The 15,716-nt window shown below is 44.7% G+C and overlaps 1 protein-coding gene across 1 annotated transcript in view; it reads left to right on the top strand.

Moving 5' to 3' along the window:
* The window catches only part of DST (dystonin), a 925,809-nt gene that overhangs the window by 366,887 nt on the left and 543,206 nt on the right, over window positions 1-15,716 (top strand). Inside the window, 1 exon segment of the mRNA XM_029595689.1 lies at window positions 12,836-13,002. Within this exon segment, the coding sequence (XP_029451549.1) occupies window positions 12,836-13,002 (167 nt within the window).

Raw genomic sequence — 15,716 nt, forward strand, 5'->3', positions numbered from 1 at the left:
GACCGCCTTAGTTTTGGATATTCTGAAGGGGTCGAATTGTGTTTTGAGGTAAACCAGGTTAGTCTTTTCAGCTTGAAAAAGAGGCAGCTGAGAGGTGATATGACAGAGGGTTCATGAGTGGTTTGGAACAAGTTAATAGGGAATGGTTATTTACCCTTTCAAATGGTATTAGGGTTAGGGACGCTCCATAAAACGAACCGGTAGCAGATTTAAAACAAATTTAAGCATCTATATTTTCAGCCAGCACACAACTAAGCTGTGAAATTTGCTGCTGGACAATGTATCCAAGACTGATAGTATAACTGGGTTTAAATGAAACTTGGACAGGCCTATTAATATTTATTAGCTGGCAATGAGCTACAGTGAGTGGATCTCACTTCCAAGTGACTTTGATTGGCCACTGTTGGAGATAGAATCGTGAGCTTGATGGGCCATTTGTCTGAACCAGCGTGGCACCCCTCATGTTCTGCTGGTTAAATATAATGCTGCCAAGAGACAAAGTGTGTCAACAGTCGAGATTTTCTTTTTAACTGCAAGAGGTATTTTGCTGACTTTATTTCTGCAGCCCTGTTGGTATGTGCTGTCCTGTTTTACTGGCTAATGGTTTCAAAGGTCAGGGCATTGTTTCTGTGCATATCTCATTGGTTTGCTGCTTGAAAAAAAAAAAAAGTCAGCGAAGTCATCAGAACTGATTTGGTACCGGTGATGTGTCATAGCTGTAAAACTTGAACAGTATTGCGGTAATCTTAACATTACGCTGAAGGAGTAATGTTTGTTTAAGAGGACTGGCAGCCGGAAAGAAACTGCAGTGTCTAATCAGACGCAGGCCATGACTGGGCAGAATGCCCTATTTATTGCATGTACACTTCCCACAAACAAAATGGCTACATGCTGACGAGATTGGATGTGAACGCTGGAAGAAATCATGCTGCTAACGGGAGTCCGTAACTTTCTGAGAAACAGCAAAGTACTTTTCGGTGACCAGAAATGAGGGAAGCTGGATTATTGTAGATCACTGCGAGCCAAATGGGGAACATCTGTGGATGTGTCAGATCTCAGAAGGAAGAATACTATTTAGATCCTGCAAAAGCTCCCTTGAGTCTTAGCGAACATTTTCCAGACAGAAAATACTTCAAAAAAAAGGCAAGAAAGAAGTCAGCTAAAGAAAGCTGTAGAGAGCTGGTTAAAAAAAGTGAAGATGGCAGAATTGAAAATGAAGCACAAATTCCAGAAGCATCTAAGACATCAGTTAGAGGGCTGGCCTTGGATATTTCCCATTCAGAAAGTATTTTAGTGGACAATTTGATTCTCTCAGCAAGCAGCAGACCATCTTTTGAGTGCACCGAACAGGAATCACTGCAGAGCACTGCAAGCTCTGACTCCTTCAAAGTGGATGTTTCTCCTGGGCAAAAAAAAGCAGAATTAAAGGAAAATGACCAACGGGATTTAGGAAAAACAAGTTCCCCGTGCTTTGCAAAGACGAGGAAACATTGCAACCCTGCTATCACTGGAGCATTACACTTAACAGATGTTTCAGGGACATGGTCCTGTGATGTGGTAGAGGATGCATGCAAGACCGTTAGGGATGCAGCTCCCTTGGAAGGAGGGAAAAGCTATGAAGGACTCCAGCAGTTTATTTTTCCAGGAGTTCCCGGTCCCCAGGTTGAAAGAAAGAGATCTCATTCTTATTGTGCTGGATTACCTCACAGGCCAGGTGGGGAGAGGTATATTAGCGTTCCACTGAACCGAAGCAAGGTAAATAAATGATGCACAAAGGAAAACTGCTCAGCCTGCTGGCAGATATTTCCCATACTGTTGTTGTCTCCCTTCTGTGGCAGTGGATCTGAACTCTGCCCCGGAGGCTTGCTTAAGTAGTCTGCTTTTCAGAATGGTTACAGTGAATATGCATGAGAGAGATTTGCATACCATGGGACTCTGAGTTATGCAAAGCTATCTCTTGCGTATTCATTATGGATATCCTGAAAACCAGAGCAGTGAGGTATTCAGAACACAGGCTGAGCACACCAATGTTCGGGGCTACATTGCTGTGGAAACCCTGCAGTAGTGTAAGTGACAGTTTTTCCACCAGCATAATTTTATTCTGACAATCGACTCACTCACACATACACAGCCTCTGAATGTAACTAAGTTTGGCATGGCAAAGAGTTTTGTAAATTCCCATACAAAGTCTTAGTAGTCAGTTAGCTGCAAAGTTTCTGCTGTAATTTTTTTCTAAGTTGAACTGTTGCTCTCTCTCTCTCTATATATATAAAAAAAAAAAAGTTTGGAGGTTTCCCTTATCTTGAACATGTGACAGTGACAGCCTTGTTCTGTTTCTCATTCTCCTCACTGACACTAATTTAGGAATGTCATAAAGATTACAGATCCGGTAAGGACATAAAGCATTACGAATGAACAAACATGTGGTTTTGTTCTGGCCTAGTGAGTTTGGTTTAGGTGAACGATAGTCTGTGGGATGCCCCGAGCCTTTTCTTGCTAGAGATGTGTACCGCCTCCCAGCGTTGGCATTGGACTCCGGCCAGCTTACTGTATATGGCGATCAGCAAGTGGAGCCAAGCTGTGCAGTTTTTAAAATCTTTCCAAATAAGAAGCAGGCACATAGAAGGAAAGAGAAAATGAGCCCCTGGAGACCCTGTCACAGCTCCATATCCAAAACTATCTGTTACCCTATTGTTTTCAAGGCTCACATTTAGAGCACAGCGGCACGCAGGCAGGACTGGCATTTTTTAATGTTTCACACATTGTATGACCCTTTGTTTAATGATAACGTCTTAGTTTCTTCCCCCCCTCCCCCCCACAGTGATCATCTGGCACTTTCCTTTCTCCCCCACACCAGGCTCCAATCATCGAACTATCAATCCGCCCCTCCAAAACCATCAAGCTTTCACTGGCACAGGGTGCAGGTTCTCCCTGAAAAGCTGCACACTCATTTTTTGTCCTGCTGTCAGAGTGCTGCTGGTCATGATAGCATTCCCCCGCTCTGCCCACCATGGCAAGGAATTGTACTTTTTGTTGTGTGAAAGAAAGGGGCGTGTCATCTCGCCAACACAGAGCAGCAGCCTGCGCACAAGAGCATGGGTTGACCATACTTTTGATCACTTTTCATACAAACGGCAGGCTGGAGATGGGTCTTTAGTTCTTGAGCTGAAATGGGTCCAGTGACCGCTTTTTGAGCAAGAGCTTCACGAGCGCTGCCTTGAGACATTTTGGGAAGACAGCCTTGGGCAGCAAGGAGGTGACAGTATCACAGAGGGCTTCTTGCAGCAGGGAGGAAAGAGGGCACGCTGTTGCCCTCATCACTTACAATCTAGTCAGGACAGAAAGGCAAGAGACACAATGTAAAAACATTCAGTTCATCATGAACAGCTACAAAATGGACTCGGGAAAGATAAAGTGAAAAAAAATGTTATTCTGAAAACCAGTGAATAAATAATATGTCTTAGGACAAAGGAAAAGCAACATTGGAATAGGATCAAAAGAAAAGAGGTTCTATAGAAACAGGCAACTTGATATATTTGAGGAATCTAGCTAGTGCTGCTGTTTAATACAGTCAGCATACACATTATATATTGTTCTTCTTACCTTACCGTAAGTGTCAAGCTGTGTACGTTTCTTTTCTCTTCTGGCAGTTTATTTTTAAAGTTACTTGTTTCCAAGGCTCTGCATCAGCATGCTTGCAGCCATCTTGTCCTCTTATGCTGCCAGAACCAGGATGTATCCCAAGATGCAGCTGTGTGACATTGGAGTGCTATTTCCTGTGCAGTCTGAGAGCTATAGAGTTCTTCAGAAAACATTACCCAATACTAACAATTGCTTCCAGCTACTCATCTTCTCTCTTAGCATTTCTAAATGGTACCAGGTCATCAAGGGCAGGCTGAGCCAGTCCTAGTTTTACTTCCTTTACGTCTTAGAATGAGAATTTGTTAGGGGTGTGCAGCAATAAAAAGTTTGATTCATTTTGTTTCATTTTGTTTTTCCTTCCTTTTTTGTTTTGTTTTTTTAGGTGTTCTTTTGTTTTGTACATTTTTCACTTAGTGTGCACTATTTTGATTTAGTGCAGCAGTATTTTTTATTTAGTGCGCAATATTTTTGTTTTAGTGTGCGCTGTTTACATTGTAATAGTGCTCACTAATTCAAATAGGGTATACTAAATTAAAATAGTGCACACAAAATGAAAATTTTTTTTAAATGACATTTTGTGAATTTTTTTTATCATTTCAGTTTAGAAACCATATGAAATGAAATAGGCAATATCATTAAAATTGAAAGCACATCCCTAGAATTTATTGGCCAGCCGTGTGAAAGTACCCACCTGCTTGAGCAATAAGACCAAACTACCTGTTATCCTTTAAAGATTAAGAACTTGTGTTCACTGCAACAGATGTAGTGGCATTGGATCATCTGATTCTTTAAATAAGGGATAAGCTGATATCATTCACTGTGCATGCTGCTTGTCCATTAGGGAACAAGAAATGTGCATGTACCTGAGAAGATCTGGTGGGCCACTGGATTTAAGACTTATTGGCCAGATACCTAGGCGATAACCGATGTTGAAAGTATCCCAAGAGTCCTTCAATATATAATTTTTGTGTATTCAAACATTCAAACAAAGTACTTTTCCTGCTCTCTTGTCTATATGTGTATTTTTCCTGCTCTCTTGTCTATATGTATAACTTACTTGAAGGTGAGGGTGTCTGTTGGCAAACTAGTAGGATGTACATGCACTCCCCACAAGACACAAACCTATAGATTACAACTTTAAAACAAAATTTGGGTTCTGGTTCTGGCCCCCACCTGCTGGACCCACTTCTGTAAAGGCCCCTCAGGAGCCCCCTACTGAACTCTGTCTACTCCAGCCTTTACCAAATCCATAGTCTCAAGGCCTTCTATAGACAGAAGACATCCCCCATTGCTCCTACCCCTCCTTCAGCTTAACAAAATGGTCGCCAGTCAACCCGAGGGCCAGTACCGGTATGTTGTATGGATGAATCTGCCATACAACGTAATGGCGCCGGACACCGGATTGACCAGTAGCCATTTTGCTAAGCTGGGGGACTGGGAAAGAAGTGATGGGGGATGCCTCCTGACCCCAGAAGCTCTGTGGACCTGCAATTTAGTAAGGGCTAGGATGGGCAGATGGGGATTCTGGGATCTGGAGAGCCTTCACCGAAGCGGTTTCGGTGGGTGAGTTACTTTCATTCCCTTGGGTTTTTAAGGATTTTTAAAAATGTTAGTGTTTCTTTGTTTTAAGTTATTTTGGGGGGGGGGGGGGGGGGGGAGGGGTCATCGTATGCTGGGGCCAGGCTAGGGAGCAGGGGTTAGAAGTGTCCTGGGGTTGGGTGGAGAAAAGGTGGGTGGAATCAGGAGTGTGCTGGATCCAAGCTTAGGGGATAGGGGGTGAGAAGTGTGCTGTGTTTGGGTTAGGAAGAGGGATCGGGAATGTGTTAGGACCACATTGGGGCAAGGAAGAAGGGAAGGCTGTGACTGAGTTAGGGAGCGAGGCATAGTGTGCTGGGGTTGGGTCACTGAAGGGGAAAGGGGTTCAAGATGTTCTGGGATACAGCTGGGGAAAGGGGAGTCAGAGTCTGCTGGGGTCGAGCTGGGGAGGGGAGACGAGTGTGCTGGGGTTGAGCTGGGGAGGGGGGTGGCAGTATGTGTAGGGGTCAGGCATGGGCATGGGGTCAGTGTGTAGTAGAGTCAGGCTGAGAAATGGAGTATCAGAGTGTGCAGGGTATGGACTGAGGAATGGAGGTGAGCAGTTTGCAGGTGTCAGGGTAGGGTGGGTGGTTGGTAGTGTGCTTGGTCCAGGCTAGGCAGGGAAGAAGAGAGTGCTGGGATCTGAATGGGGCAGGCTCTGGGCCGGCGCGTCCATTAGGTGAACTTCGGCGGTCGCCTAGGGCGCCGAGCTGTAGGGGGCACCGAAGAGCAGCCACGTGGTGCCGCAAGCAGGGCCTATCCGCTCGCGGCAAAGAGAAATAGAGACTGTGTGCTTCTCAGGGCTGCAAGCAGCGCGCTGCTCGCGGCCCTGAGAAGCACAGTCTGCGCTGAAACAGGTAGGGGGGGGGGCGTGACCAGGGGAGGGGGCAGCGCAAGGGTCGCCTAGGGCGCCCAATAGCCTTGCACCGGCCCTGGGCAGGCGCGTCAGAGTATAGTGGGGGTGGACTGAGTACAAACTGAGAAGGAAAGGAAATGCTTGGGTAGAACTAGGGAGGGTAGAAGGATGTGCTGGGGTTGTACTGAAGAGCAGGGCAATAAATAGGGACATCCAGGGAATTTCAGAGAGTTTTAGCTAATCTTTTATAATCTTCGGGGAAGGACAGAGTTCAATTGTGCCTGTGTGGCAGGACATTCTACACTCATAGATCTATTGCAGGCTGTGCTCTCTCTTTTTACTTCCTTGATTACGGTGGGGAAACTTATCCGCTGTTACATCTGTTAATTTAATGAAGCACGTCCTCTGATCATCATCAGAACAAAAGAAGTCATCGTTTATGCAGTACACGGTTCATGGATTCTGCCGGCGATCTGCTAATTTGGCAGTTTTACCATGCTAGGCTTCTATAATAAGTATCTTGTTAATTGGACGACCTGATGACTAGGAAAGCTTGCCTATACGATCTTACATATAATTTCTGAATTAACCTGCTTTTTCCGTTTGAAATAGTATTTTCAAGGAATCTTTTATTTTTTTCAATTTTTTAGAGGGGTTTTTTTTGAAATTGTATTTTTTCTGGAATAGCATCATCATCATATTTAAACTTCTAGTACTGTTCTCATTTTAATTGTACGTCTAGCAAGTGTGAAAAGCATTTCATTTGAGCTTCAGAAACATTTGTTCAAATGAAATGGATTTCTAACTCATATGTGGGAATGGTAATGAGGTCTGTACTACATCTGGGTAAAACTGGGAAGAAGCCTGAAAAACCGTTCAGTGCACAGTTCTGGATAACATATGCAGTATGTTCCTTTATTGATTTAGAATATTTATAAATTGCTTTCCATTTTTCAAAAACATGGCCAGACTTTTTGCTGCAAGCATGTTAGGGATTTCTTTTTTTATGCTTTCCTAGTAAATTTAGTGTACATGAAAGATTCCTGGATTGACAGCATTGGAAACTGAATTCATTATTGGCTATCTAATACAGGGTTTTTCAACCCAGTCCTCGGGGCACACCTAGCCAGTCAGGTTTTGAGGATATTCTCAGTGAATATGCATGAGATAGATTTGCAAGCACTGTCTCCTTTCTATGCAAATCTATCTCATGCATATTCATTCTGGATATCATGCAAACCAGATTGGATGGACGTGTCCCGAGGACTGGGTAAAGAAGCCCTGCACAGATTTTACCCTTACAATGTGCCTTGGCCATCTTTGGCAGCAGTGACCATCTTTTTGGTAAAGGTGAGAGAGTAGTTCAGGGATGGCCAGCTTTGGTCCTTAAGAGCCACAAAGAGGTCTAGTTTTCCGGATATCCACTGTAAATATGCACGAGTGATTTGCATATACTGCTTCCATGCAGAATATCTCTTGCATATTCATTATGGATATAATGAATCCTAAAAACCAGGCCTGTTTGTGGCTCTTAGGGACTGGAGCTGGCCGCCCCTGAAGTAGCTACATTGAGTTATTGACAGTTGTGATGGTTTTAATACTGTGGCTATGTCTACTGAGAACTATGCTAAGACCACCACATTTTTTGACATGGGACTTTCATATAGTAATGACCTTATATCACTGCTGGAGTGAACATGATTCAACCAGAGATGGAGATGTGAAAGAATCTGTAGCTCTGTGCTGGTGTCGGAGAGATATTTATTAACACAACAACGTGAAATAAAGTATAGTATTTTAGAAAGTATAGAGGCATAATTATTTACATTCTGGATTGTTTTTCCAAACCCATGCTCAAAACAAGTTACAATTCAGATACAGTAAGTAAGTCTGTGCCCAGTGAGCCCTTATCATCTGAATTGGTACCTGAGGCATTGGAGGGTGAAATGTCTTGCCCTAACTCATAAGGACCAACAGTGAGAGAAACAAGATTTGAACCCTGCTTTACTGGTTCTCAGCCTGCTGCTCTCTCACCGCTGCTTCTTCACATTTTGTCATGGCTATGTCAGGGATTTGGGCATCTGCCCTTTTTAGAGAGGTCTTCACTTTTGCGTAACCCTTTGTATGGGGTTCAGGTGTTTCCTAAGGGCCATAAAAGTATTTATTTGCTTGAGCTGTTTCCACCCTCATCTCTTCCCTCTGGTAACTCCCCAAGGAGTGAGTCCTTCCTGTGGGGGGAAGCTATTGCTGTCCTTATCAGTGTGTATCTGGTTAGGTGACATGGTGCTGAGATGATGCTTGTCTGGGAATAAATGAGCAGGACACAGAGCTGGGTGTTCAACATAAAATAGTTCACTGATTGTTTCCAAAATATAATCAATGCCTAGCTTGTAAAACTAACTGAAAGTACAGCTGGATTTATTCCCTGTCTGTGTATGTGGTGATGAACCAGGTTCTTGGGGTGATTCCTACCACTCCTGCACTGAGTGTGTGAGAAGCCCAGTCTCAGGGGAATTCCTGTCCTGCGTGGGATCCCCTTAAAGCATTAAACAGTCCAACCTGAGTTCCAAGTTGTTTTCTTCTACCCAGCCTGGGCCCGTGTCCCTGGGGGAAGATCCTGTTCTGTTCTTCTTTCTTCTAACTTGCTCCCTTTTTTGGACCTCCCAGAAGGAAAGGTTTATGCTTTCAGAGATTAAGCTATTAGCTAAATCTCCACTGGAAAGGAGGGGTGACAAAAACATCCTCTCAACAAAAGAGGAAAAAATACTTCACTCAACCTTTCCCCTCCCCCCCCCCCCCCCCCCCCATTACTGGCAGCATTAATGTTACTGCAGCCCTTCTCTGACCTAGAAAGAAGCTGACAAGTGGTCAGTGTCCTGGCCTCCAGATACAAGGAATGGCCATCTCCAAAATAAACCAGGCTGCAGGAAAACAATTCTCTACATAAAAGATCATCTTAATTAAAGTCTCTGTCAACTTGAGGGTAGTCCCTTAATAAGCAGGTATTTCTCAAAAGGATTTCCCTCCAAAAATGTACTGAGTGAGGGAATAGGCCTCACTCTAAAAGAACAAACTCTTAAGAGCTCCTCTCGTAACATAATCCTAATTCAAATGCCATAATTCTCTCCTAGCTCCTACTAGAGATATCTAGGGGCCAGCCCCTAGAGGGGCCACACTTGTACCTCTTTAAATTTTGGAGAATTCTGTGACTGGCCTATGACATTCAGAAGATGCTATGGAAATCCCTCATATGAAGTTATAACATGTATCTAGTGGAGCAAACAAAAGTACACCAGTTCCTTCCTTCAGATCAATGATTGGTGACTTTGGGCATTGCAGCATTATAGGGACTTTTTTTTGGATTGCTTTCTACCCTCTTGCCTTTTTTCATGCTTGCGCTCCTTAAGGTGAATTTTAAAAGGCCCGGCACATGCATCGGTTGGGGGATGCATGCACAAGTCAGGCTCGCGCGCGCTGCCTGAATTTTAAAAGCTACTCAGATGCACGTTTGTCTCCAGCTGCGCACTCATATCAAAAGGTTTCGAAAAAGGGGTGAGACGTGATCTGGGCAGGACATGGATGTTTCGGGATGTGGCCGAGAGTTGTGCATGTAAATATGGAAGTGCCTGGGTGCGTGTCTACATCCCCTGCTGCGTAAGTTTACTACTTCTAGGGACGAAGTATAAGTTTACAAAAATTAAAAGCTAGCCGTACCTGAGGGGTTTTAAGGGTCTGGGATAACTGGGGGGGGGAGTGTAAGCTATTCAACCAAGGGGTTTTGGAGGACCTAGGAGTTAACTGGGTGAACTGGTGAAACTGACACTGACGTGGACGTGCACCACTGTTAAAATTCCCCAGCGTATGCAGTTAAGGCGGGATTTCTGTGCCTAGATGCGAGCCTATTTAAAATTAGGCACATGTGTGCGCATCCAGGTTATTTTATTATTATTATTATTATTATTATTATTTAACGCTTTTTTATACCGACGTTAGTGGGTTCATCACATTAGTTTCCAGAGAACAGTGGAACAGAACTGAAACATTACATAACACCAGAAGAAAACATTTTAGAAAATGGGGGAGGGGGGAGGAAATGTAGGTAAAATGTAACAAATTAACAGAGTATTTACATGGAGTATAGCTTTTTGAGGTAATGGGCAGGCGGGAGAAAGCGGGAGGTTGGAGAGGGGAGGTTAAATGCCTGTTGGAAGAGCCAGGTCTTTAATCTTTGTTTTGTAACTTGCATGCATTATACATGCGCCATTTATGAAAGTGGCTGCATCCCTGGGAGATCGCCAGCGCACACGTGCCACATGTATGCCCACGCACTGGTTTGGAAGTTTTCGTCTTAAAGGTAGATTTTAAAAGTCTTGCACGTGCAAAAACGGCCACGTACACGTGTGAGTGGGCCATGCAGGAGCTACGTGGATTTTAAATAGCTGGGAAGGGCGTGCAATATTGAGGTATGCGGGCCCAGAAAAAGGGGCAGGGCATGGGTGCTCCAGAGGTAGCACTGATGCATGTTTGTTATGTGCTCCACTTTGCTACAGCTTCCCATTAGGGGGAGAGAGAGAAAGAGAGAGAGAAAGAGATCCTTTATAGGGTTTAGTCTGATACTCTATAGATGGACCATTGTAAGGGGGCACTTTGATTCGGGGTGAGTTTTCGGGAGGTGGGTTGGGGGTTAGGGAAGTGATGCAACAGATATATTCAGAAAGAATTTTTGACTTTATAAGTGATAACAATTCTAAAAAGAGGAGTTGATTTCTACACTGCAGTCTCTGCTAGTTGCATTGTACAAATCAACTTCTTTTCATCACTTATAAGGTGAAAACTTCTTTAATTTTGTCAATTTTACAATGGATACCTCTGAATGTGTCTGTAACACCAGCCTCCTAACCCCAATCCACCTCCTGAAAACTGACCCCGATTCAAAGTGCCCCTTACAATGGTCGATGCACAGAATATCAGACTGCACCCTAAAAAGAGTCTCTCTCTCTCTCTCTCTCTTTCCCTCCCTCCCTCTCTCCCTTCCTCTCTCCCTCTCCTGTGCCTAACTGGAAGCTGTGACACACATAAGATGTGTGAAGAGTATTTTGTAGCCTACACACTTAGGGATAGATTTTAAAAGGTGCGCGCGGGAGTAGATTTGTTTGCGCAACCCGGCGCGAACAAATCTACTCCCGATTTTATAACATGCGCGCGCTGCCGCGTGCATGTTATAAAGTACAGGGTCGGCGCACGCAAGGCTGCGCAAAATCGGCAGCCTGTGCGCGCCGAGCCGCACAGCCATCCTTCGTTCCCTCCGAGGCCGCTCCGAAATCGGAGCGGCCTCAGAGGGAACTTTCCTTCCGGCCCCCCCCCTCACTTTCCCTTCCCTTCCCCTATCTAACCCACTCCCCAGCCCTAACTAATTCCCCCCCTACTTTTATTTTACAAGTTACGCCTGCCCGAGGCAGGCGTAACTTGCGCGCGCCGGCCGGCTGCCAGCGCACCATGTTCCGGTCCGGGGGCTGGTCCGGAGGCGTGGCGCCCCAGAACGCCCTCCGATGACGCACTGGCTGCAACACACTCCCCGACACGCCCCCGACACGCCCCCCCCAGGAAAGCCCCGGGACTTACGCGTATCCCGGGCTTGCGCACGCCGCCGAGCCTATGCAAAATAGGCTCGGCACGCGTAGGTTTTTTTTTTAAGGGTTACGCACATAACCCTTTTAAAATCCGCCCCATAGGCTATAAAATAGCACGTATTTTTGTGTGTGGTGAGATACGTGCTTATGGGCGCTTGTGCGGCCCTTTTAAAATCTATCCTTTAGTTGATGGCCAAATGTTCAAACCCCTGTAGGTCCCTGTGTCATCTTCACAATTTTATGGTTTCAGATTGTTCTTTATTTTGTATGAAAATCTCTTGCTCACAATGGGACGGATTTTAAGACGTACGCGCGGGTGTACATTTGTGCGCGCAACCCGGCGCGCACAAATGTACACCCGATTTTATAACATGCGCGTGCATCCACGCGCATGTTATAAAATCCAGGGTCGGCGCATGCAAGGGGGTGCACACCGAGCCCTAGGGGAGCCCCGATGGCTTTCCTTGTTCCCTCCGAGGCCGCTCCAAAATCGGAGCGGCCTCGAAGGGAACTTTCCTTCCTCCCCCACCTTCCCCTCCCTTCCCCTATCTAACCCGCCCCCCATCCCTACCTAAATCCACCCCACCTTTATTTTGTTATTTACGCCTGCCTCTGGGTGCGATCCGCCGGCACGGCCGCTGTGCCGGAGGCCTCGGTCCCGCCCCGCCCCTTTCACAAAGCCCCGGGACATACGCGCGTCCCCGGGCCTTTGCAAAATAGGCTCGACGCGCACAGGAGCGGTTACGCGCATAAATCCTTTGAAAATCCGCCTCAATATTTTTAGCTGCCTTATGGTATGACTATTAATTTATTCTATTGCTGAGCCACACATTCAGATTTTTCAGTTGTGTTTTTCCTTGGTTGAAATAAAAATAGCAGTGAGGTAAGGCAGTCAGGGAGCTAAGTAGTGCACTGCACTTTGCTCTGCCAGCTTGGCTTTTATGTTACAGCCAGAGGCCCAGTGAGCCCTCTTGGTTACAGAACCATGTGCGTAAGTTGATTTTTTTTTTTTTTTTTGCTCTAGAGTTAGTTGAGCAGACTGTGTCTTGAGCATGTACCTTAATGACTAGTTTAAAGAGTATACATTTTTCATCAATGCACCCAGTCCTTAAGTTTGATTATTGTGTTTCAGATATCTGACATTCATGTTACTGGAGAGTCAGAAGATATGTCTGCTAAAGAGAAATTGCTCCTGTGGACACAGCAGACCACTGAGGGCTATGCTGGAGTACGCTGTGAAAACTTCACAACCTGCTGGCGAGATGGGAGATTATTTAATGCCATCATTCATAGATACAGGTAAGGACACTGCTGATATTTCTGGAGGAAATGAATACCCTGAATATTATTATTACCACTGTAAGTTTGGGGGATTTTTCAGTAAAAAATGGGTGTTATCTTGAGCATTTTGTTTTTATTTATCCAGTAACTGAAAATTGTAGTTGCGTCTTTGGTTTTGTGCCAGGCACGTTGATACATAACATGGGGATGAAGGACGATGCGCTCGGGTGCTGCCTGTTGTCCGCCCTCCCCCAATGAATACTCAACACTTGTTGGCTTTTAAAATTGGCCGCAGTTTAATAATAAATGAACCCGAGCCCTTACAATCAACTTAACAGCAACACCCCTCCCCCAAAGCTCTCCTCCCTCCACCCTTTTCTTGACCTCCACCACCTTAAACCCCAATGGTGGAATTAGCCTCCCCCTTTCCACCTGCTCCGCCTCGTACCAGTGAGAGCAAGCTCTACCGTGAACCTTAGCCCCACGGTTCTCCGGTCCTCCCGTGTAGCAGCCCCCCCCCCCAACTACACAGGGCACTCCCCCTCCTCCACCAACCACGCCCCACCCCATCATGACAACAATAACAATGGGCTCGGGTTTACCGCCACCACTGCGACAATATAAAGACATAACAAAATCATAAAATGCAACCAGGGTGGGCGGGCGGGCGGGACAATGTTTGGCGCTCCTTCCTCTGCTCTCTCTCACGGCAAACTGCTGCTTGCCAGCCCTGACGTCACTGATCGCCTCCCAATCAGCTCCTCCAATTTGAATTGTATGTATCTACTTCCCCCTGCTCCCCCCTCCCCTTCCCTTCCTTCTCTAACTCTTCCCGCCTTGCCTGTCTTGAACTACCCTTCCCCCTTTTTTCCTGGCAACCCTCCTTCGCGTGCTTTTTCCCCTGCTATGGCCGCCGCGCTGTAACCCAGCACGGCTTGCTTGAATGTGTAAATTTGAAATTGCACTTAACAAAAGCTGAAAAGAAATGCTTGGCCACACCTAGGTGAGTTTGCGCATAATCTCATTGCACCCTCATGTCTACCAACTGCCCTTTCCTCCCGTTACTTTATATTTCGATGTCTTTTATTTTATTTCTAACATAATGCTCCTTCTCCCTGCTTTTTTTTTTAACCTCTTCTGTCCTGCACATCTCCTTGAGCTCTTAGGTTAGCCAATTAACAAGTATTAATAATAAATAAATAAGGACACATCCTGGTACGACCACTTTCCAGACTTGCCACTGCATAAAGGTTTTCTTCCGCTCTGATGGTTTTCAGGTGGCTATAATGATTTTGTTAAACTGAGAGTATTTGTACCCATGACTGTCCAGGTTGTTTTTATCTACCTTCCTCTCTCCTGTTTCCTACCTGTTCCTTCCTTTTTTTGCTCCGTGAAATGACCCACCCTCTTGCAGGTGACTTTTGGCCTTTATTCTCTTGGGGTGGAAGAAGAAAAAGGATTAATAGAACATCTTTAGCTGTGTTCTGCAGCCCTCATCTTACTGTCATTGTTGTCGTTTAGATATCAAGTGAAACATTATTTTTAGTATTTTCTCTGTGTCCAGGAATGCACTAGTTGGTATGATATGAGAGCAATGTGGCTTTCACTCCACCCTTAGGAACCACTGCCAGGAGAATGATGATGTTGTTATTTGACAGATGTTTTTTTTGGAAGGAAGTGCCTTTAATCGATTCAAACCGTATATCACATGAAATGTTGTTAAACTTAGTAAAAACATAATTCAGTAGTTAACTGGGGGAAAAAGAGAGTCAAAGAATGCATCAACTATAGAAAAGGCAAGATAACATAGTAACATAGTAAATGATGGCAGATAAAGGCCAAATGGTCCATCCAGTTTACCCAAACATATGTTTGGGGTTGTAACTGTGCAGATTATCCCCTCGATAGCTTGTTCAGCTTTGTAACTGCTGCTCTGTATAGGTTACCTTGCTACCCTAATACTTCATTTTCAACCTCTTGCCACTAGAAATCCTCTGTTTTTATCCCATGCCCTTTCAAATTCCATTACCATTTTTGTCTTCGCCATCTCGACCAGGAGGACATTCCATGCATCCATCACTTTTTTCCAAGAAAAATTGTTCTCCGTCGACAAGCAGGGCTGAATTAGCCATAACACATGGGTGATGTTATCTGACAGTGCCGAATTGACCCTTCTCTCCTAGCTCATAGAGCTTTTGCTCTACAGATCATGTTTGAGAGTTCCCGCACATCTGCTGCCTCGTGAGCCCCTCATTTTTTTTATCCGAGTTTCATTAGAGATGTATATACCCTCTCTCTCTTCTGATTTGGTACTTGTAATTTTTCCTTTTTCTTTAAACTCACTTTGAGTTGTCTGGCTACCTTGGCAGCCCCTCAACAGCACTTTTCAATGCTATTTAAAAAAAATAGTAATTGTAATGTACTTTTGTTCTGTTATACATCATTTGTAATCTAAAAAATAGTTTAATGTAAAGCGTTATATATCAGTGCACCTGTTTACTTGCTGAGATGTCTACAAGTCATACAAAATGCAGCTGCTAGACTATTGACTGATCCTATATTACATGATCTTATTATGCTGGTTCTTCGCAATTTACACTGGCTTCCCATACAATGGAGAATCCAATTTAGAATTATCATTTTGATTCATTGTGCTTAAGTGAAGTTACTCCTTTATGTGTCAGTTCATTACTGAAAATTTATAAGCCACAACGTAGCTTGAGATCTGCTGA

The sequence above is a fragment of the Rhinatrema bivittatum genome, chromosome 3 (genome assembly GCF_901001135.1).
Source record: "Rhinatrema bivittatum chromosome 3, aRhiBiv1.1, whole genome shotgun sequence".
Lineage (NCBI taxonomy): Eukaryota > Metazoa > Chordata > Amphibia > Gymnophiona > Rhinatrematidae > Rhinatrema > Rhinatrema bivittatum.